Raw genomic sequence first — 23,466 nt, forward strand, 5'->3', positions numbered from 1 at the left:
GGCTTCAAAGGGCTTGCAAAATGCAGATGAGACTGACGAGCTTGGTGTGAGAAGGGAACGGGTCGGGGGGGGGGGGGGGGGGGGGGGGGGGAGGGGGGGATGGATGGCTCGTGCAGCCCAGGGAAGCCAGCACGGTCGCCCACTGTCTCCTCTACTCACGTGACACCCACCAGCCACACGGCAGCCGTGTGAACGCGGTCTCCTCGGTACCGTGCCATCGGCTGGTGTGACCAGAGCAAGCCATCCGGATGGCTTGAAGTTTCAGAATAAAACACCGGGCTCAGCTCCGCCAATGGATGTGAATCCTTTTTCCACTGCAGTCACTGGGGCAACGTTCTGGGGGCTCCAAGACCCTGGCCTCCCTAGATGGGTCGGTCTCACCTCTGTCCAAAGCCTTAGGACTACACCGCCTCGGTGTCCTGGCGCCCTCTGACTAGTTTCCTGCGTCTCTCTCCTTTAAGGCTTCCCCGACATTCAGTCTCAGTCCTGTACAGTACATAGGTCGTCAAAAGGAAAGTCACTTTTTAAGAATACACCATGTCCCTAACGCTCATCTAGACCGAAGGGCCGCGCGTTTTCTTACACCGACCCTGGAAAGGCGGCTTTCAGCCTGTTTTGCTCCTGTGGGTTATAGATCTCTCCCTCCTGTATTCTGAGCAAGTCTCCTAAACCGCCAGCTGATGCGACACCCCAACTGATACCAACCTATTCAGCTTTTTAGAACGTTAAACAACAACAACAACCCCCCCCAAACTACACCCCGCCCACACACACCCACACACACACTTTGGCACATGAGCCTTGAGTTATTCGAGCGTGTTCACGTTCCCACCCCCTCCCCCGTCCCAACATTTCCGAGTCGCTGTTTCAGGAGAACGACGGGCCCCGTCTGCTTTTGATGGAGAAGGTCATCTCGGAGCACTGCTGTTGTGAGTAGCAAAAGGAGGAGATACAAATGCTAAACTGGCCCCAAAAACAGCTCTCAGGTTTAGCACTAGAATGGATGCAATGCTGCAAAACTTTTGTACCAGGATGACTAGTTTGAAACTGCTGGTTGATTAAATATACATTTACATATAGATATAGGTATAAAAATTACTAAGTCAACATTTGTTGTTTTCAATGTGAAAACGATAAAATGTAATTCTGAATAATTGTGCATTTGCCATAGGGTCCTTGTTAAAGGGACCATAAAAATAATTTTGTAATAAAAAAACTCTTTTTTTTTCTTTTTTTTCTTTTCTTTCTTTTTTTTTTTTTTTTTTTTTTAAGTTTAGTATTGCCCTCAAGTTCAAAAAGTTTGGAGCAAACGTGCTGAGTAAAGCAGGATTGGAATCTATTCCTGCCAGGGATCCGGAAGCCTTAAATTCAGTGATCCCCGATGGCGGGCCCAGGGAAACCTGCCAGCCACTGACTAACGTGGTGGGGCTGGGCAGCGCCAGGTGACCCCGTGAAGCAGCCTCTGCCTCCTGTTTCATTGGCGGATGCTGCTGCAGCGCCCTGATTCCCTGCACAGAGCTCGGGGTGGGGGGCACACATGTGCTGGGGCTCTGCCTTCTCTTGAGCTACCAGACTAAGCAACTGGGGATGGGGGAGGGGAGCGGCGCGCAAGGCTGGGGCCTGGGCAGAGACCACTGAGCACCAAGGCTGCGGGTGACTGGGGGGCGCTGACCTTCTACTTGGTTGGAGGTGGGGCTGGAGGGAGGAATGGGCCTTTCGGTGATACAGAAGTTAGCTGTGCAGCAAGGAAAAGTGCATTTAAGGTAGCTTAAAAACAGATTAAGACCAAACTGCCTCAGAGAGGGAGGAAGAACAGAGAACACTCCCTCCGCCTGCCCTGCTGGTTGGCCATGCTCCTTGGATTCTGTGGGTTAACATTCATGCCTTCTGATGCGAATCTGCTCATGAAGAAACAGGAACACACGTTCTCCTGGTTCTGGCAGGTACACAATTTTCTTGGCAAAGTTCTTTTTTTTTTTTTTTTTTTTTGCCAAGTTCAGTTTTATTTGGTTCCTGCTCTGAACCGCTGTCACCGGAATTCGTAGATGGGTGCGCTGTGTTCAGGAACATGAGTTAGGTTGAGGGACTGATACCTGCAGTGCGGGAAGAGAGAGAAAACGGGAGGTGGTCTAAGCAGCCTGAAAACCAAACAGAGGTGCAGAACCCCCTCCCCACCACCGGAGCGCCCAGCGAGCCCCAGGCTGGAACCGGATCGCGGGTGCATCTCAGACCTCTTCGGCTGCACCATGTTTGGTTCTCTTTCTAGTTCTTTGGTTAATCCTCCTGAGCTCTGTGTAAGAGGAGCTGCTTTTAGGGCTCGTGCTCTGACCATGAGGCAGTTATGGTACATCTTATGAAAGGAGAGGCAGAGTGAGCTCTGGGAGAAGATGCGACCGAAGCCCCGGGCCCTGGGCCTCACCCCTGCCCTCCACTCTGCCTCTCTATGACATCTAGCACCTCAGCTCCTCGGGGAACGTCAGGCTGGAACATCCTCAGGACTGCACGGGGAGCAGAGGCACACCCCACTTCTCACGGAATACAGAGACTTCCCAGCTAACCCCAAAGCTTATGTTACCATTCACCTTCATTTTCTCGCCTCCCTAGACATGGCTATGAGGCTTGAGAGCATCAGAGTTCTGAGGTATTTGTTTTTGCCCCGTTGGGAGGTGCTCTGAGGAGTTAAGCAGATGAAGGAGAAACAGAGGCGGGGACAATCCCCACACAGGGATGATAACCCCCCGGGGGACAATCAAGAGTTCATGGGGTAGATGCTAGCTCTCCCCTTACTTGTTTCACATGGGAGTGAGGAGGAGCACGGGAAAAAGCAGTTTATTTCTCAGCCCAAAAAAAATTTAAAAAAGAAAAATCAAGACAATGCATCAGCCATCAGAATATGCAAATCAAAACCATGAGACCCCACTTCATAACCACGAGGGTAGCTATAATTGTAAAGACATCATAACAAGCGTTGGAGAGGATGTGGAGAAACTGGAACCCTGGTGCATCACACACTTTGGCAGTTCCTTAAAAAGTCAGAGAATGACCATAGGACCCAGCAATTCCACTCCCGGGTATATGCCCGAAGGAATTGAAAGCAGAAACTCAAACAGATACTTATACAATCAGCAGCATTAATTACAATAGGCAGAAGGTAGAAATAACACATCAATTGATGAATGGATAAATAAAATGTGGTACAGCAGTCCCCCCTTATCTGTGGGGGATACGTTCAAGTACCCCCAGTGGATGCCAAAAACCGTGCATAGTACTGAACCCTATAGACGCTTTGTGCGTAAGCTTGTGATAAAGTGTAATTTATAAGTTAGGCACAGTAGGAGATGAACAATAGTAACTAATAATAAAACAGAATAGTTATAACAATATTCGGCAATAAAAGTTACGTGAATGTGGTCTCTCTCTGTCTCAAAAGACCTTCTTGTGCTGTAGTCACCCTTCCTGCTGTGAGGATGGGAGGTGAGAACACGCCTGCGTGAGGAGATGAGGTGAGGTGAGTGAGGCAGGCGTGTGACCAAGTGGTGGGCTACCACGGACTACCATCCGCTTCTGGACTACGGCCGACTGCGGGTAACTGAAACAGCGGAAGGCAAAACCGCAGATAAGGAGGGGCTACTGTACATCCATACGAAGGAAAATTATTCAGCAATAAAAATGAAGGGCTGATCCATGCTGCCACATGGCCGAACCTTCTGAGCATTAGGCTGAGGGTAAGAAAGCTGACACAAAGGAGCTTCATAGTGTGTGTGGTTCCCTTTATAGAAAATATCCAGAATAGGCACGTCTTTATAGAAGTCGGCTGGCTGCCTCGGGCCAAGAGGGCATGGGGCTCAGGGGAACGGGGTTTCTCGTGGTGGTGGGGGGAGCATTTTAAAATTGATTGGGGCGATGGCCGCACAACCGTGAATATTCAGGATGACCGAACTGCATGCTTTCAATGAGCGAATTGTATGGTATGTGAATTCTCTCAATAACGCTGTTATTTAAAAAAGCATATAACAGGTTTTAAAAACTCCTTTGAAAACAGAGCAATTACTGAAATCCTGGTAATTGTGGCTCTCAGGGGAGCGGACACTGTGCTGAGCCCAAGGGCGTTTATTTGCAGATGTCATTTTGCTGCCACTGAACAAGGAACTTGAGTCAAGCCAGGGAAGCATCACTCGCAAGTCACCGAACTACAAAACATCTGGAAGGGAATACGGTGTTTCTACGTTCAGAGAGGAAATCAGGTATTTTGTGATAGGGTTCCTTCTTCAGGTATAGCAAGGCGCTTGGAGCAGCAGTGACAGGGCAGGAGAGTCCCCAGAAAGGTGACAAAAGCTAGCGCTTGCAGTGGCACTCAGTCTTTCACCTCAGATGAAACACAGGGCAGGACCGTCAGCTCCCATGGGGGCCCCTGGTCACCAGACTGAGATCAAGAGTGCGTGGGGCCGGCATCTAAGGAATGTGACCACAAAAGTAGAAAGGCTGCTAACAGCAAAACTCACCCTGTCCATAGCTGGAGCTTACATTGCAGTTACTGATTAAATTTGGGAGGAAATATAAGAGCAGCCAAGATTGGGAGAAACACTGCTGATAATACAGAACTGCTTGAAAGCTTTGAGCAGTGAGTTCCTTTATTGAGCACTTTGGTTTCATCTTATTTACTCTGCTCTGTGGTTAGGGATAGGAGCCCCTCCATGGGCAGCTGAGATCATTCAAAGAGGCCCTCCACATGCAGATAGAGCATAAAAGCTACTCAGAGACAGGGGGAGAGGTTTTCTTTTGGATTCGGCAAGCGAAGGGAGAGCCCGGGCAGCAACCCGCCCCCTCCGCCTCCGGGGTGCCTTACCATTCTGAACTCCTATGGTAATAGTAGCCTTCTATGGAGGCTGCCGACTTCTGGAAGCAGATGTAATAGAACCCAGCAAAGGAGGCACCGCTGATGTCTTTGATCGTGTGATCTGGGACCAGGAACTGTTCCTGCACACAGACAGAGGAGGTCAGTAACAGACGGCGTGCTCCCGCCACATCTGGGGCTCCCCGTTAGCCTTCAGGTGGTTCTCGGGTTCCAGTGTCACATGGCCTTGCCCAGGCTTGCTGGACGATGGCGGACATCTGCGTTTCAACCCCATCTGTCAACAGCATTCTAGATACTAATGCAGTAGCCTGGGTCTTGAGCTCACTGAGATCGGCAATGAAGAGAAGGTTCTATGGTCCACACGTCTCAAAAGTGAATCGATACCTACCTACCTTTCAGAGCCCACAGACAGAACGACCCAGGAAGAGGAAGTTTCTGCTCCACCCCAGGAACTGGTGCTGGGTTCCTGATCACCTCTGCATTCTGAGGGCAGACCAAGCACCAACTGCCCCCATAACAGCCCCTCAAAAAGCTCGACACCTCATCCACAGCCATCAGAACGGTATTAATCTTGCTCGGGCACCTTGGGAAGAGGCGAACTTATGATCTCTGGCTACGGCCAAGCTGAAAGGCCACGTCTGGGCACCTACTCTTCCAGGAAGATGAGGTCAGTGGCCTCAGGGCCCCAAGAGGTCCACTGAGAGCCCACAGTGAGTCATGCTGAGAAGGTCTTTGGAGACCAAACAACTCCACTGTTTTGTTTTGTTTTGTTTTTTAAGACACTCTCCCCGTCCCTTTCTTCAACCTCTGAAATGCTAGTTTTTAAAAATTAATTTTAAAATTAGAACCTTGCAAGATACTTCCTTTAGTACTTTATTAGCCGGCACGTTTCCAAACACCAGGCGGCAAGCTCGCAAGGGTGGACTCAGCTTTTACTCTTTGCACCTGGCCAGCATCTCTGCAAAAAGTGACGACCCCCGCCCTGCCCCCCCAAATTATTAGCCGTACAAACTAAAGATTGGGAATAACTCCTCTAAATGATTTGCCTGCATGAAAGCTGGCAAGGTTTCAAGATAAAACAGCTTTTTCCTGCAGGCTGGGGACCAGGGGTTGGAAGTGGGTGTCTGTTCACAGCATGATGTCACAAACCCACTTCATGATTTTGCTAGCCTGCGGCTGGAACACAGTAAATACCAGGCTATCAAAAGAGGGAACACAAAAGCCTTGTCAGCCCAAAGCCAATCTCGCAAGTCCAGCCAGATGGAGTTCTCTGAGGGCTGGTGAGTGGAAAACCCAAATTCCATTCCTGGTCCCTCATTTCCTGCTGGAGGGAACCAGACAAGCTGAGATGGCACTGAAGCTTGGTGGCTAGGACGTGGTGAGGGAAGAGCCACTTAAGACGGGTTCTCTGTTGAGAGTAGGAAATGACGGAGCCCGACTCTGGTCCTCCCCTGAGTCCAGAGAACACCGGAGGTGACTCAACCTGGAGAGTCGATGGTGCTGAGGGCGACCACGCCGCCCCCGCCCCCAGTCATGAATTCATCTGCTAACCACCAAACGGTGTTACCAAAGACAAACCGTCTACCATGGCAGCAGTTGATCAGTGTGGCCTGGAGCCGTGCCTGCTTTTTATGAGCGTGTAAAGGCACTCCATGGAGACAAACTGTAATGAAGCACTGGACCCGGGGAGCAGATGGGGTGCTGGATACAATGCAGGCTCTGGCTGGGCTGGGACCTTACCTTCCACCTCATGAAGACATAATCCCCATTCTTCAGTTCTTCATAATCAAAGTCATCTGAATTAAATGATTTTGCATACTGATAAAAAGCCAGAAACTTGCCCTGAAAGCAAAAAAATTGAGCATGAGGACCGATCGACAGAGGGGAAGGCTGGGGTCACCACTGCCCTTCTGCGCCCAGCAGCAACCACCTTCTCAAAGGTCTGATGGCTGCTGGATGCGGCCCACAAGAGCAGCAAACGCTGAGGATCGGAGAAGGGAGCCTGAGGTCCCCACCAGTGAACTCGGGCCTGGCCTCCAGCCGAGGCACCATAGGGCTACGCCTGCCTAGTTAATGTGGTCCAGGAAAAGGCCCGGGGTTGGGAACGGATGATATTCCGGGAGGCTTTTCTCAGGACACCTTACCACAAGCAAAGCCAGGAAGGATTAGTGAGAAGATCTCTATAAGTGAATCAACACTAGGCATGCAGAACAACTTAGAGCCAGCACATCACCCCGAAGGGAGAGAGGGGTTTACTAAAGCGGGGTCCTCTGACACAGGAGCGTGGCTTGGGGCCAGCCAGTGAAGTGGAAACAGGAAATGGGTAACATATGATTAAGTCCTTTTAAAAAAGGAGACCAGAAATAGGTTACAAAACTGTGTTTCATGATCCTATTTTTGTAAAAAAAAAAAAAAGAAAGAAAGAAAGAAAGAAGGTTAATATCTGTTTTAACTTCGGATATTGTTATTACAGATGATCTTTTTCCCTTTGCTTTTCTGTTTACTCAAATATTTAAAAATAAGTGCATTATTTTATAAAAAATAAATAGAGTTTAGGATACAGAGGTGTTAACTCAGAATTTGTCACACGTTTATCTCTATTCTAACTGGATTAAGTATATAGAATCTTGACTTTAGGGTACCACCATGATACCAGCTTTAAATATCACTCAGGAAAACTTGAAGGTGAAAAACAATGTCTCCGATTCTAATTTATAAGCAGTCCTGATTTTATTGTACTTCACTTTACTGCTCTTTGCAGATACTGCATTTTTTAAAAAAGATTCATTTATTTATTTGGCAGGGTGGCAGAGGGAGAGGGAGAAAGAAACTCAAGCAGACTCCACGCTGAGCGTGGAACCCCATGCGGGGCTCGATCTCATGACCCTGAGATCATGACCTGAGCCGAAACCAAGAGTTGGATGCTTAACCAACTGAGCCACGTAGGCGCCCCCAGATAGTGCATTTTTTTTTTTATAAATTGAAGGTTCGTGGCAACCCTGTGTCGAGTAAGTCGACTGGCACAATTTTTCCAACAGCATTTGTTCACCTCGTGTCTCTGTGTCACATTTTGGTAATCCTCGCAACGTTTCAAACTTTTTCATTACTCTTATATCTGTTACGGTGATCTGTGATCAGTGATCTTTGATGTTACTAATGCCATTGTTTTGGGGCACCACAAACTGCCCCCATATAAGATAGGAAACTCCATCAATAAATGTCTGTGTTCTCACTGCTCCACTGACTGGCCATTCCCCCATCTCTCTCCTTCTCCTCAGGCCTCCCTCTTCCCTGAGACACAGCAATATTGAAATGAGGCCAATTAATAACCACACCATGGCCTCGGTGTGTTCAAGAGAAAGGAAGAGTCCCATGTCTCTCACTTGAAATCAAAAGCTAGAAATGATTGAGCTTAGTGAGGAAGACCTCTCAGAAGCTGAGAGAGGGCTGAAGGTAAGGCCTCCTGGCCCAGTGAGCCAAGTTGTGAATGCAAAGGAAAAGTTCCTGAAGGAAAGGAAAAGTGCCACTCCAGTGAACACATGAATGATAACAAAGCAGGCTTTGATGTGGAGAAAGGTTTAGTGGTCTGGAGAAAAGGTCAAACCGGCCCCAACATTCCCTTAAGCCAAAGCCTAACCCAGAGCAAGGCCCTGACTCCCTTTAATTCTGCGAAGGCTGAGAGGTGAGGAAGCTGCAGGAGAAGAGTCTGAAGCTAGGGAGGTTGGTTCAGGAGGATTGAGGAAGGAAGCCGTCTCCATAATGCAAATGTGCAGGGTGAAGTCGCAAGTGCTGATGTAGAAGCTGCAGCAAGTTCTCCAGAAGATTCTAGATCTTCATTAAGATAATGAATACGCTACACTAAACAACTACACTACACCAAATAACAGATTTTCAGTGTAGATGAAACCGCTTGGTATTGGATGAAGATGCCACCTAGAACTTCTATAGCTAGAGAGGAGCAGTCAACGCCTGGCTTCAAAGCTTCAAAGGTCAGGCTGACTCTCTTGCTAGGGAGCTCATGCAGCTGGGTGACTTTAAGTTGAAGCCAATGCTCATTCACCATTCTGAAAATCCTAGGACCCTTAAGAATTATGCTAGATGTACTCTGCCCGTGCTCTACAAATGGAACAAAGTCTGGATGACAACACATCTGTTTACAATATGATTTACTCAATATTTAAAGCCCAACATTGAGACTTCTCAGAAAAAAAGATTCCTTTCAAAATACTGTTTGGGGGGTGGGGGGATGGGGTAGCCAGGTGATGGATATTAAGGAGGGCACATGTTGTGATGAGCACTGGGTGTTATACACAACTAATGAATCACTGAATGCTACATCAAAAACTAATGATGTACTATACAGTAGCTAACGGAACATAATAAAAAAATATATTATTGTTCCGTAACAAGGCACCTGGTCACCCAAGAGCTCCGATGGAGATGGACAGTGAGATTTATGTTGTGTTCAGGCCTAACACAACATCTACTCTGCAGCCTGTGGATCAAAGAGTCATTTCAACTTCCAAGTCATCTTATTTAAGAAATACACTGCATAAGACTGTAGCTGCCATAGATAGTGACTCCTCTGATGGGTCTGGTCAAAGTAAACTGAAGACCTGGAAAGGATTCATCATTCTAGGTGCCATTAGCAATATTTGTGATTCGTGGGAGGAGGTCGAAGTATCAACATGAACAGGAGTTTGGAAGAAGTTGATTCCAACCCTATAGATGACTTTGAGGGGTTCAAGACTTCAGTGGAGGAAGTCACTGAAGATGTGGTGGAAACAGCAAGAGAACTAGAACCAAAGTGGAGCCTGAATATTATGCAGCCATCAAAAGGAATGAGATCTTGCCATTTGCAACGACGTGGATGGAACTGGAGGGTGTTATGCTGAGTGAAATAAGTCAATCAGAGAAAGACATGTATCATATGACCTCACTGATATGAGGAATTCTTAATCTCAGGAAACAAACGGAGGGTTGCTGGAGTGGTGGGGGGTGGGAGGGATGGGGTGGCTGGGTGATAGACATTGGGGAGGGTATGTGCTATGGTGAGCGCTGTGAATTGTGCAAGACTGTTGAATCACAGATCTGTACTTCTGAAACAAATAATGCAACATATGTTATGAAAAAAGAAAAAGAAGAAGATAACAGGAGGGGAAGAATGAAGGGGAGTAAGTCGGAGGGGGAGACGAACCATGAGAGACGATGGACTCTGAAAAACAAACTGAGGGTTCTAGAGGGGAGGGGGTAGGGGGATGGGTTAGCCTGGTGATGGGTATTAAAGAGGGCATATTCTGCGTGGAGCACTGCGTGTTATGCACAAACAATGAATCATGGAAGCCTACATCAAAAACTAATGATGTAATGTATGGCGATTAATATAACAATAAAAAAATTTTAAAAAAAGTGGAGCCTGAACATGGGACTGAATGGCTGCAATCTCATGATAAAACTTGAACGGATGAGGAGCTGCTTCTCATGGATGAGCCAAGAATGTGGTTTCTTGAGATAAAATCTACTCCTAGTGAAGATGCTGTGAGGACTGTTGAAATGACAACAAAGGATTTAGAAAATCACATGAACCTAGTTGATAAAGCAGCAGCAGGGTTTGAGAGGATGGACTCCAATTTGGAAAGAAGTTCTACTGGGGCCAAAATGCTATCAAACAGCACCTCGTGCTACAGAGAAATCGTTTGTGAAACAAAGAGCTGATCAATGTGGTCAACTTCATTGTTGTCTTATTTTGAGAAATTGCCACTGCCAAATGAACCTCCGGCAACCACCCCCCGAGATCAGTCAGCAGCCATCGACACTGAGGCAAGACCCTCCACCAGCAAAAAGATTAGGAGTTGCTGAAAGCTTAGAGGATGCTGAGCATTTTTTAGTTATAAAGTATTTTAAAATTAAGGTGTGTACGTTGTTGTTTTAGACCTAATGCTATTGCACCCTTCATAGACTACAGTATCACATAAACATAAGTTTTATATGCACTGGGAAACCAAAAAAATTCATTTGACTCACTTTATTGCAATATTCACTTTATTGTGGTGGTCTGGAACGGAAGCCACAATATCTCCGGGGCATGCCTGTATCAGGCACTGCGAGTTCCTGACAAACAGGGATCCCACAGGGGATTCTGGGACTCCGGAGTGGGCTGGGAAAGTTATGGGAACCTGAGTACTGCAAAGGGGACCGGACTGTTGAATGAGGAAGGGCCCAGAGGCCAAGCTCCTCATCCTACCGTATCAAGGGTGGCCTTCTTTGTCCTTCTGTCACTCAAAATCTTTCAATTCAGCCTAGCAAAGGAGAACCAGATATTTTCTGGTGTTCTGGTGGAAGTCTGGAACACTAACAGCTGGTTTCCAGGTATTTGATTTGCAGCAGACCTAGCTTAGAATTGACTTTTCATTGAGTCTCAAAGACCTTGCTTTTTTTGTAGAACCAATTTGAGATGGACAACCAAGTTGGATGGGAGACAGGCTGTGGTTCAGTACAAGAAGAGCTTTCCCACTGGGGCCATCCAAGAGAGAAAGGAGCCATCTTGTGAGGCTTCGAGCAGCATGGGAAGAGCCGGCATCGGGCAGGGCGGGACCAGATGGCAGCCGGGAGACCTCCAACTCTGCTCCCTGATGCCGGCACCACCGTGCCCCACTCGAGCTCCCCAACTGAGCAGCCTAAGAGACTCAGATCTTGTTCATTCCCTCGAAAGTCAAATGGCTGACTTTCGGTGTCTATTTGCAACAACAGCCAAAACATGTAGCTTACAAAAAATGGCTTTAAAAGCTCAAGTTTAAATTTAATTAATTAAATAATTTAAATTAAATTAATTGAAACTCAGCATCTGAAAGATGTTCCTTTCTTATGTCAAGTAGAAAACATTAACAAGCAAAGTGGCTAATCTACTGTAAGGTTAACTAGGACGAGGGTCTATAATAGGGAGTCCTGTCCAAGGACTATTGTGCCAGAATCAGGAGAGAGCTTGAACAGCCAGGTGAGAGGGGCAGTGGGAAGCAGGAGGAGTTCTAGAGGCTTCATTACTGATGCAATCACTTTGGGTGGGTTTAGAGGGTGAGCACATTAGACTTCTTCAATGTTAAACCAAAATTCATCGGGGCGCCTGGCTAGCTCAGTCGGTGGAGTGTGTGGCTCTTGATCTCAGGGCTGCAGGTTCGAGCCCCACGTTGGATATAGAGATTACTTAAAGATAAAATCTTAAAAAAAAACTAAAAACTAAAAAAATAATAATAAAATAAACCAAAATTCATCATCGCCATGGTCAACTAAGTCAGAAGGCTATTATGACAGGTTGAGTAATGGATTTTTGAAGACATACAGTTGTGTGAAAGCCAATGAAAAGACTTGAGGACAGTGACTCTAAGTTGTCTCAAAATGTTCACTACTGGTGAGTGAGAACACATCCCACACTTGACAGTTAAAAGTGGGGGAGCTGGAATTTTCAGTGGCATCCTGATGATGCTGAAGTTGAGACCATGCGTGTCAGTGTGGAGCTGGGTGAGAAGCTCCCCCGGGGCTCTCCCCATACGGAGATGCCGGCAGGAGAAGCAGCTTTCTGGAAACTGCATCTCCACCTCGTGCTAACCCTGAAAACAGAGGCCTCTGCGGTATGTTTCCCAGGGCTCCCCCGCAGACAGGAGATGAGAAGGAACAGTGGACAGGTGACAGAACAGGGGACAGTGATAAGACCCTGAGAGCTAAGTTCCTTGGCTTTCCAGCAGCGCCTGGGGGGCCCAGAGGAGACAAATATCTACTTACCCAGTGTTTCCGATCAACGTCTTCGTCTGCGTCCCACTTCCGCGTTAAGAAAGGGTGTTTTTTGCTGATTATTTCTCCTTCAAAAAAAGTCGTAAGGGTTGGATACTCCTATGGTAAAAATCCAAATATCAAAATAAGATGTCAAACGGGAGTTTTTACCTTTCTCAAAGGAAAAATCAACCTGGTTTTAACTTCTTCCTGGGACTCTGAAAAAATGATCACACTGCTAAGCAATGACCCAAACTGAGTTAGGTCCAGTGATCTGTTAATGGCTGCAGAGTCAATGTGAATTGAAGGTGCCCAGAAAGTCTCTTGGACTTTATGGAGTTTGCCGGAAGCAGAGAACCCTTCTTCGACTTCACTTGTTACATACTGATCACTCAGAAAAGAATTTAGACAAGTAAATTCTGGGTATTCTAGGATACAAAGCAGATAGTAACTGTAGATGTTACTTTCCAAGGAAAACACCCAAAAAGGCTCCCAAATCACAGCATTCACAGCTAAGTCTTCCCTTACGCCTGGCCTGGCCACTGGTTCTCAAACTAGCTCAGTCATTTGTCTCTTTTGTGCCCATTCTTCAAGTTTCCAGGGGTGGGTTTTTGGGTTTTTGTTTTTTTTTCTTCAGAATACCTTGGTATATTAGGATACATTTCTTATATGAACTAAGGCCATCTACACTAGGGAAAATATATGTAAATCACATCTACAATGGAAAATCAGAAACACATGGGGAAAAAATAACAGAAACACATGGGGAAAAAATAAGCTGTCATCCTAACTGGGTGCTTAGAATACTCTTGTCAATTTTATTTGCTATTTGTTCACCTGCTAATAAGGAGGCCCCAAAGATTTTGAAAGAAACTAATGGAAGAAAAAGTTAGCACTGTAAGAAGTCTACCATTTCTCTGCATTTATAAAAAACCAACCAACTAATAGACCAACTGGACAACCCCTCAGCCCAGCCTGCCAGCCCCTGGTGTTTCTTGGAAACGTGATAATGATGGTCCCTGGCCTGGCAAACTGTGGATTACAGCCCTAATGTCCCTGGGACCACAGAGGTACCACTTTCTGTTTCAGGCCCTATGTAGGCCCCTCTTATTCTGCATCAAACATTTACACATGTTTAAAGTAAATCTGTTTGGCTTTGCTCCGTCTCTCAGCTTGACCTGCCACGTAGCTGGGGACGCCCCTAGCAGATACTGCCATGCTGGTTCAGCAGCTTCCAGGAAACAGCACAACCACAGGCACTCCACTCTGGACTGGAGGGGCCTGCTTCACCACACACCACCGAGGCCATCCGTGGTCTTAACAGTGAACTCTAAAATATATAGCACCCTCCTCGACAAACCACAATCCCTTTCCCCAACTCAGGGTCTGGGTTCCTCGTACAGACATTTACATATACAGAGCGAAGAAATTAAAGGGGAGATTTCCTAAATGGAAACCTGATTTTAAAGGTACAAACTACGGGCGTCTGGCTGGCTCAGTCAGTAGAACGTGACTCTTGATCTCAGGGTCGTGAGTGTGAGCCCCACATTGGGTGTCGAGAGTACTTAAAAATAAATAAATAGGGGTGCCTGGGTGGCTCAGTCAGTTAAGTGTCTGCTCAGGTCAGGTGGAACCCCGCATCAGGCTCCCTACTCAGTGTGGAGCCTGCTTCTCCCTCTCTCTGTCCCTCCCCGTTCGTGCGTGCTCTCCCTCTCTCTCTCTCTCATAAATAGATAAAATCTTTTAAAAATAAATAAATAAATAAATAAATAAACAAAATAAAAGTATAAACTAAATTATGCTTATCTGTTTTAGGAAGAACTACTAAGAGAGAAAGTTCTGTATCAGTGAGTACCTGCCTTGAGATTTTAAATGGAAAGCTAGATGTATGGATTTTCTGAGGTTTGGGCTTTAACATTTTTTTTTAAAACTTCCACAAAAAAGACAGAAAAGAAGAAAATGATAAAGTGGTTCTCTTACAATACAAAGAAGATACTATGGCTCAAATCACAAGTTTTCCTAATGAATTGATTCTGCACTGAAAACGTTTCAGGCAATATATCAGGGTGACTGCAAGGTACCCCCAAGTTCTGAGAATTAAAATAAAAGAAATACTGCCTGATGAATGAGAGTCAATAGGTACAGAAGTTACCAAAAAGATGAAATATCTCTCAGGGCAGGACCAGGAAATTCAAGCACTTGACTATAGCCAGACTGGCGGTAATTTTTATTTACTTTTATTTTTATTTTTTTTAAAGATTTTATTTATTTATTTGAGAGAGAGAGAATGAGAGAGAGAGAGCACGAGAGGGAAGAGGGTCAGGGGGAGAAGCAGACTCCCTGCCGAGCAGGGAGCCCGATGTGGGACTCGATCCCGCGACTCCAGGATCCCATGACCCGAGCCGAAGGCAATCGCTTAACCGACTGAGCCACCCAGGCGCCCCCTGGCGGTAATTTTTAGAGCCAGAGGAAAAACTATCTGCAGGAGGGATATCAAGGCAACGAGCGAGAGAGGAAGAGACGTAGCCAGCAACCCCCACCCCCAAAGCAGGCAAAGGCTTCCTACAGTGGGTCTAGCTGTTCTCAGCCATTTCAGTTGTCCAAATCACTCCCCACACGGATTCCAGGCCCACCAAAAACTCTCCAGTGATGGGTCTGGCTTTCCATGTAGACCCACCTCCTGGGGGATTAACACCCGATTGGCTACTAAGTCAGAGGGAACTTCTGGAACATGCACGTACCTCATTTTAGAAATGAGTAAACGAGCACTCTTGTGTATACATCGGTTTCGGTGAGTTTGGTTAGTGTGACCTATCTCCTTGGTTCAGACAAGTCTAGCCCAACCTCAGCAGAAGCTTCCAAATCCGTCTAGTGAGTGCGTGGAGGGCCGGGCCATGACTCCCCGAAGGCTGGGCTCCTAGACCCTGTGCCAGCCACGGGGCCTCCCTAGAAATGTGCCCTCTCTCCACTGGTGGCTGGCTCAGAATTACAAAGAAAATGTTACCTGACACCCATTCTTCACAATTCTGGGATTTCATTTCCAGAAGGCACAGAAACTTTTTAAAAACTGTGTTCATTTGTGAATGTGAGGTAGCTAAGAGACAAAAATTACCTCCAATTTAATAGTTCATTTTCTTTATTGTAGGCACGAGGAAGACTAGGGCTAAAATCCAATCATTTAAATGATCTTATTTTATTTTTTTTTAAAGATTTTATTTATTTATTTGACAGACAGAGACAGAGCGAGAGAGGGAACACAAGCAGGGGGAGTGGGAGAGGGAGAGGCAGGCTTCCCGTGGAGCAGGGAGCCTGATGCGGGGCTCAATCCCAGGACCCTGGGACCATGACCTGAGCTGCAGGCAGACGCTTAACGACTGAGCCACCCAGGCGCCCCCGTTTCAGGATTCTTAATGCTACTTGCCGTTTCTGTGCACCTTCCTACGACCAGTGTGGCTGATTTCAGAGTCAGTGGTAGCATTCCACGTGCCAGATTCTGCTGGTTTCCTCATGAAGCCAACTGTTTATGTTCTGCCTTCAGTAGGTACATCTGGCTGCCTATGGGTTGAGCATATTCTGTGTATTTCCTGCTACCGTAAATTCAAAGGCTGAAATCCTTCATTCTGCTCTCATTTTCTACCCCTTCTCTACTGGATAAGTTTCTGGAGCCGAGGAACAGGTTACCTTTTCATCTCAACAACAAACTTCACAGACAATTCTCAACCTTCTAATAGGGAAGTTGGAGAACCAGAGTGAATCAAAGAGATGGAAACAATTGTTTCAAGACAGAGGATGTTCAGGGCCTTCGTTAGTATCCCTCAGTTTGTATCACATTGGAGTCCCCTCTTGCTCTTACATTGTTTCTTCCCCTCTAGACAAGCCCCCGGAGTAAACAGCGCAGGCTTATTTTATTCTGTTCTATTCTTTTTTTTTTTTAATTTTTAAATTTTTTTTAAAGATTTAATTTATTTATTTGAGAGAGAGAGAACGAGAGAGAGCACGAGAGGGAAGAGGGTCAGAGGGAGAAGCAGACTCCCCGCCGAGCAGGGAGCCCGATGTGGGACTCGACTCCGGGACTCCAGGATCATGACCCGAGCCGAAGGCAGTCGCTTAACCAACTGAGCCACCCAGGCGCCCTCTATTAGCCAAGTCTAGTTGATGCCACCATTACATGGGTTTCGGGCCAGTGTAGTGATTCGACAACGCTACACGTTGTGCTGTGTTCACCACAACGGTAGCAGAGAGGGTATTTTTCATTCTCATTTTACAGATGAAGAAAGAGAAAGAAAGCTCTTTCCTTGCTTTGCCCCGGCACCAGCAAGGGGCAAAGCAGGGACGTCCTTCCGGCCCTCTCTAAGCCTCAGTGGAGCCAGGCCATTGACACGGAGGAATGATCAGGTCAACAGGGCCCGGCAGCCAGGTCAGGCCCAGGCCCTCATGGAGGAGTTAGGCGGCCAGCTCCGTCCCCTCCTCCCTCTTCCTATTTGCTCACTAGCAGGGAAAGAAAGGATGCTCTTTCTTGCTTTCCATATTCCCAGAAGTTCTGAGATTTAAAAAGTTGGTTCAGAGAAAGGAAAACAGCCTACATTTTCCACAGCAGCTCCTTCAGCTAGGAACTAGATGATCACCTTTCATTGTTCCAGTGAGCTAAGGGGTTTAAGGGATGCCAAAGTCTTCAGTTCTGGACGGATTCATGCGTATCCCAGAAACCATTAAACTTATGACAATGGGTAGCCATATTCCTACTCTATTTTTTCCCCACCAAAGGATTAAAAAGAAAATCAACAGTGTTGGTAACATTGTGACTTATTTATAAACTTTAAAGTTTTGTGTATCCATACACTTTCCAACAGGGCACATCAAAACTACATGCTTTGTGTGTGAAATACAATAACAACACTTCTCAGGGCGCTGCAATCAGGCCTCACAATGCTCCTGGCCCTTCACACCCTGCGAATGCCAGGCATGCGGCCCACCATCTAGTTCTAGTTCTAGTTCATTTGAAGGAGTGCTTACCTCAGTAAGGCCTTTTATCTTCAGGTATCCACAAAGGTAAGAGTTCCCTGTGTCCACATGCTGGAAAGAAAGGACACACAATCTTGTTACAAATGGAGGAACCCCTGGGAGACAAGCTGGGGGTACTGTGGAAATCCACGCATCCTGAGGTCACAGGCCAGGCAGGCTAAGGGAGGCCTGGAGATTGGTGCCCGCCGGGCTTGGCCAGGGCTCACCGGCCTTTGAGAGCTTCGTGAGTCCTCCCTACCCACGGGCCTGTTCAGACGAAGCAAGTTGATCCCAGGACCTTCTCAACCTCCTTTAGCTGAGTATCTTGAGACCGAAGTGCCTTTCTGGAGCAGCGAGCTCGCTCAACACAGGCCTCCCGTGGGTCTCAGAAGTGTACTCCTCCCCTATATTTACACTAAGCACAATCCTGCATTAGTTCTTTATGAAATGGGCAGCACATTCAGGAAAGGCATCGTATGAAGACTGCCCGAGCAAAAATTTCAGTTATAAACCAAAATGCTGACCCTAGATCGGAATATATCGTTAAGTGTTCACTCTGCCCACTTCACAGACGAATGCCTATTTCTTGGTGAAGAGTTGGGAGGCTAAAATAAACAGGGGTAACAGGCATGGGAGATTTTGAGGCTGAGTATCCACCAATTATGGGCTGCTGAGACACTGCAGCGTGCCTACCCAACATCCAATTTCCTACTTTTCCATGCTGCCAGGGCCCAGATCCTGTTCTGGCACCCACCCTGGCCCCTACAAGACCTGGTCAGCCCTGATGGATCCAAGGCAGATGTGCGCCCCTGACCCCTTGTGAGTCATCGGTTTAGGGGTGAGTGACCCAGTTCTGACCAATCAGATATGTGTGTCAGTCTCCTGGGTGCCTCTGGGCAAGATGCTGGCTTTTGAGGAGGCCTTCTTTCTTCCCTTGGTGGTGGCAGGACTTGCACATGGTGCCCAGGCCCATGGCAGCCATCTAGAGACCAAGAGGACAAACAGGCCAGGAAATGCTAAGGATGGCAGCAGAGAAACATGGAAGGAAATGGGGCCCCTAAATGAGCCAGTCTGGAACCAAGCCACCTCCAAGCTTCTTGTAATCTGAGATGCTGGATTCACTCATTCTTTAAACTAATTTGAAGTAGGTATGGTTACTTGCAGCTGAGTGCACCTGGACTGATACATTTCACCCAAATCTACACAGATCGATCCTGAAGAGGCAGATTTTCAGATTTCATGATAAATTGGGCTCCCTTACAAAGCAGACCCCTGGAATGAAAGCAAACCCAAGTACCATGCTACTTCGGCATGTTGAGATTTTAACACGTTAAGTGAGGTCTCGTTTTAAGAGACTAGCAAAGTTTTGTGGTATTTATCAGATTCGGGGACTTAACTACTTTCATCTACACCATAAATCACTCAGGCAATCCTTAAAAACTGTAATAAACACAATCGGCCAGATGAGGTCAGCACCAAAGCAAACGGGCTTCAGTGAAGCTGAAATGCTCCCACAGTTTGGTGCTGGTGACAAAGGTAGTCCATGTAAAAACTGCCAAAACACTTAAAATATCCTCATCGGCTGGCCTTGGCGCTGGATGCGATCTTAAGTGGCTGATCTGCACTAACATGGTTCAGCAAAGAACTTTATTTAAAGGACACACAGCTCTAACCTGAGGCCTTAAATTTCATGTATGCAATTCTCACTGAATTCAATATAGTTTGGGGTTTCACAGCTGCTGGAAAGGGTATCAGGTGGCCAGGATACCTGCTAATAAGATTAAAAACTGAACTGGAAATTGGCTAACATTTTGCATAGATTATCACACGCTCAAGAATCAGACTTTCAATTTGGCCTCTGTTCAACCATGTGCCTCTCCCATTCTGCCCAAACTCATCTCCATGACGGTTGGTGAACTCAAATACACTACAATGCAGAGAACTTGAACTGAATGCCAGGCCAGCATCTCGATGAGAAAGATAGCAAGGCAAATGTTTAGCAAGAAAGTCTCACAGCACAGCTGTGTCCAACAGCTGCTCTTTCTAGTACCCCTTCACTGTGACCCTGGCCTTCACTTTGGTCTTGGCTCCCTGGATGGCAGAGGAGAAACAGAGTAGTTACAGTAACAATGGCAACAAGGAAAACCCAGCCAGAATCTCACAAAGGTTTGGGGAACTCTCTAAACTGGAAATTCCAAAAAAAAAAAAAAAAAAAAAAAAAAAGTGCTCCAGAAAGCCCACAGAAAGAGGTGCAACATCGTGAGTCATTAAGGAGATTCTAATCAAAACCACAATGAGATACCACTTCACACCCACTAGCATGACTGCGATCAAAAAGACAGGCAATAAGTTGCAAGTGTCCACAAGGCTGTGGAGAAACTGGACCCTCACACACAGTTGGTGGGAATGAAAAATGGGGTAGGTGCTTTGGAAATTGGTGTAGCAGTTGCTCAAAATGGTAAGGATAGAGCTGCCACAGGACCCAGGATTCCACTCCCAGGTATCTACCGAGGACGCATGAAGATGTGTCCACATAAAAGCTCATACAGGAATGTTCACGGCATCATTACTCAATAGCCCCAAAGTGGAAACCACCCAAATATTCACCGAGTGCTCAAAGGATCAACAAAATGCTATATATCCATACAATGGATTATTATGCAACAATAAAAAATAACGAAGCACGGCCACTCGCTATGACGTGGGCAAACCTTGAAAATGTGACGATCAGCGACAGAAGCTAGACATAAAAGGTCCCATATTGTATGACTCCATGTATATGAAATGGCCAGAATAAGCAAATCTTAGGGAAAATAAAATGAGTGGTTGCTGAGAGTTGGAGAGGGGTGACGACGAAGGGGTGGGGTTTCTCTCTGGGGTGATAAAAGGGTGCTAAAATTAGTTTGCAGTGATGCCTACCCAACTCTGTGACTATACTAAAAAATACTGACTTGTACACCTTCAGTGGGTGAATTGCATGGTAGGTGAATTATATTTCAATAAAGCTGTTAGGAAAAAAAGAAAGCAAGCAGCAAAGAAGGCTGAGTCCAAGAAACTGGTCCCAGCTGAAAAACCAGGGTGATGATGGGGCAATTCACATGCCACTGACTGTCTCAATGATGAACAAACAGCTCACCAATCCAGATGTAGGGCAGCATTCCTGCGCATGACCACGGCTTCCACCAGCAGACATCCTACTGAAGTTTCTGCCAGGCTTCTGCTCTGGGCTGCCCTGAGACCAGTCAGTCCTGCACCAACTCAATCACCACTTCAACTGGTTCACAAGGAAGTGGGCACCTGACAGGACGTCAGAAACAACACACCAACGACAGAATGGGGGAGTTGCTGAAGAAGCCAAAGACGACTTCTCTTTGACACTTAGCGACCCTGCCAGGAGTCCACTACCACATCAGAAACCGTCAAATTAAACAATGGGCACAAATTCGAGATCATTCCAAACATGACCCACACCAAGATCTCACTGCCAAAATTTTATGATGTTGCCCCCCACAAAAAAAGGAAAGAAAAAGCAAAAGCCTTTACCTTCACACTAAACTCTCACATTTTAAACAAAAGAGAAGAGGGATCACCACATTAGGCATATAATTATGAAGACTGAGTGAATCAGTCACAACAGTTTTCCAGTTATTATAAATACCACGGCTCATGAGAGAAAGTTAAGTTTACAGACCAAAGATACAATTAACGTGAAGATGCAGTTTTCCAAACCGAAAAAAGATGAAACTATTGATTCCCCCAAAACAGTGAGAAAAAAGAGGCCAACGATGCTCTGCTGTTAGCAGAAAGAAAATGTATCCCCATTGTCTTTTGGGTGGGAGACCTCGCTCAGAAGAGAGGCTGTTCAAGGTTTAACATTTTTGAAGAGCTGAGGGCACATAAGGGAAAGACAATCTTAGGTTCTGTCCTCACACATGGGAGAGGTAAGGTGGCACACTAGGTCCTCAAAACTTCTGTAAGGCCTTTCAAGGGGGCAGATGGGGAGGGGTTCTGGGGAACAGCCTAGGAGGTGGGGCATCAGGCTAAGGAAAAATAGGAGCAAAGGGAGGAGGAAAGTGGGTCCTGAGGCAGGCAAGGGTAGCTACACAGGAAGGTTTTGCAAGGAAGGGAGAGAGAAGTATGAACTACTGTTGATCACTGACTGGGGAAAAAAAATGTCAAGTGTGTTACTATTTGCACGAAGGGGGTGAGATGCAGAAGAGCCAGAGTAGGTAAAGCAGCAGCTCCAAAGCTATCAGGGGCTGGCAGCAGGTACATAGAAATCCAGGTCAAATGGGGGGGGGGGTGGGGGGTGGTACCCAGACAGCAAGAAAATACCTTGTGAGAGATAATACTGGGTGAGTTCGATTTCCCAGCACATGGGTATCAGAGACTGGGAGGAAGCCCTGGCAGTACAGATAAAAGTTAAGAACACAGAAAGAGGGTCCCCTGGAGCCAAGGAGGAGGAAGATGAAGGTATGGGTTGGGGAGGTAGGCTGGGGAGACTGGGAGGGGACTGGAGGTGGCCAGATAATGGAGGTAGGGAGCATGAGAAGCCTAGAGCAGGAGGCCTGGGGCTGGGGGCAGCTGGGTGCCTGGGCCAGGAAGAGACTGGGGCAGCTCCGGGTTGGGGGCGGGGGAGGGGGGCAGGAGGCAAGATCCCAACAGACTGGGAGGAGCTCCACCCAGCAGCACCCAGGATGTGAGTGCCTGGTCTTCAGAGTGTAAGTACCAAAGGCTAGGAATCAGTTGTGGGTTGAGGAGGTTCTCAGGGCTCAGGGGCTAATGGAGGGAGTGTGATCCCGGGTCGGAGGGGACTAACTAGGCTCTCCCAAGGAAGAAATCCTGGCAGGAGGGCCCCAGGGTTTGAGGATCCCTGGGACAGAGGAAACGGGAGGCGGGGGAGGACTGTCTCAGGTCTGGGATAATTTGACATGGGCCCAGCCACGGGTAGAGTCCCGAGTCAGGAGAAACCAAAGGAGAGTTCTTCAGGGTCTGAGAGGGACTGGAGGGAGAGCTGATCTCGGGGCGACAGGTCCTGGGGAGGAAGGACTCAGGTCTGAGGGTGGCCAGTCACGGGGGGCTTCCGGATCCCAGCCAGGCCGGTCACGGTCTGGGAGAGTGTTCAGGGTCGGCCAGGAGCTGCTCACGACAGGCTCCGGTGTGAGGGGCAGGTCAGGGTTGGGGCTTGGAGAGTGTGAGACACCAGCTGGGCAGGTCCCAGGGGGTGAAGCGCCTGGTGCAGGAGGCCCGGCGGCGAGGGCCTGGTCCGCGGCTGCGGGCTCGAGGAGCCGGCGGCGGGCACGGCCCGTGAGCGCCGCGAGGAGGCCCTCGGGCCCCGGCCCGGCCCGGCCCGGCGCTCACCTGCAGCACCACCTCTACGTCGTACGAGTTCCCCTTGCTCTTCTGGTGGCCGCGGAACTTGGAGCCGCTGTAGAGCAGGCTGGTGGCCACGCCGGGCTGCTGGGTGTTGATGGGCGGCGGCGGGATGAGCGAGGCCGCGGAGGCGGCCGAGGCACCGGCCGGCGGGGGACACTCGGTGCGGACCGGCATCGCGGGGTCCCCCGGAGCCAGGGCTGGGGGGAGGGGGGAGAGGAACCGCCGCCGCCGCGCGGGAGCCGAGGGGGGTGGCAGGGAGGGAGGGGCCGGGGCGCGCACGCGCGGGGTGGGGGCGGAGGGGGGACCACCCGCCTGCTGCCTGCGGACCAAGCGCTCCGGCTGCCACCGGGACCCCGGGACCTGCGAGCAGGGCCTCCCTGTCCTGAGCTGAGTCCCCCTCCCCACTTGCCCTCGCACACACACCACCTTTTCGATTGGCTCAGGCACGCCGGGGGGGGCGGGAACAGGCT

At 48.0% G+C, this 23,466-nt stretch overlaps 1 protein-coding gene across 1 annotated transcript; it reads right to left on the reverse strand.

Annotated features, from left to right (window-relative positions):
* Positions 1 to 1,928: 1,928 nt before the first annotated feature.
* GID4 (GID complex subunit 4 homolog) lies at positions 1,929 to 23,412 on the reverse strand. The gene is made up of 6 exons (XM_027567889.1): positions 22,982 to 23,412; positions 17,633 to 17,692; positions 12,632 to 12,739; positions 6,596 to 6,697; positions 4,847 to 4,977; positions 1,929 to 2,093 (listed from the first exon to the last, which is right to left on the reverse strand). Exons 1-6 carry the CDS (start codon positions 23,168 to 23,170, stop codon positions 2,030 to 2,032), a joined length of 654 nt encoding a protein of 217 aa, XP_027423690.1. The 5' UTR covers positions 23,171 to 23,412; the 3' UTR covers positions 1,929 to 2,029.
* Positions 23,413 to 23,466: the final 54 nt, after the last annotated feature.

Source organism: Zalophus californianus, chromosome 16, assembly GCF_009762305.2.
Source record: "Zalophus californianus isolate mZalCal1 chromosome 16, mZalCal1.pri.v2, whole genome shotgun sequence".
In the NCBI taxonomy this organism is placed as follows: domain Eukaryota; kingdom Metazoa; phylum Chordata; class Mammalia; order Carnivora; family Otariidae; genus Zalophus; species Zalophus californianus.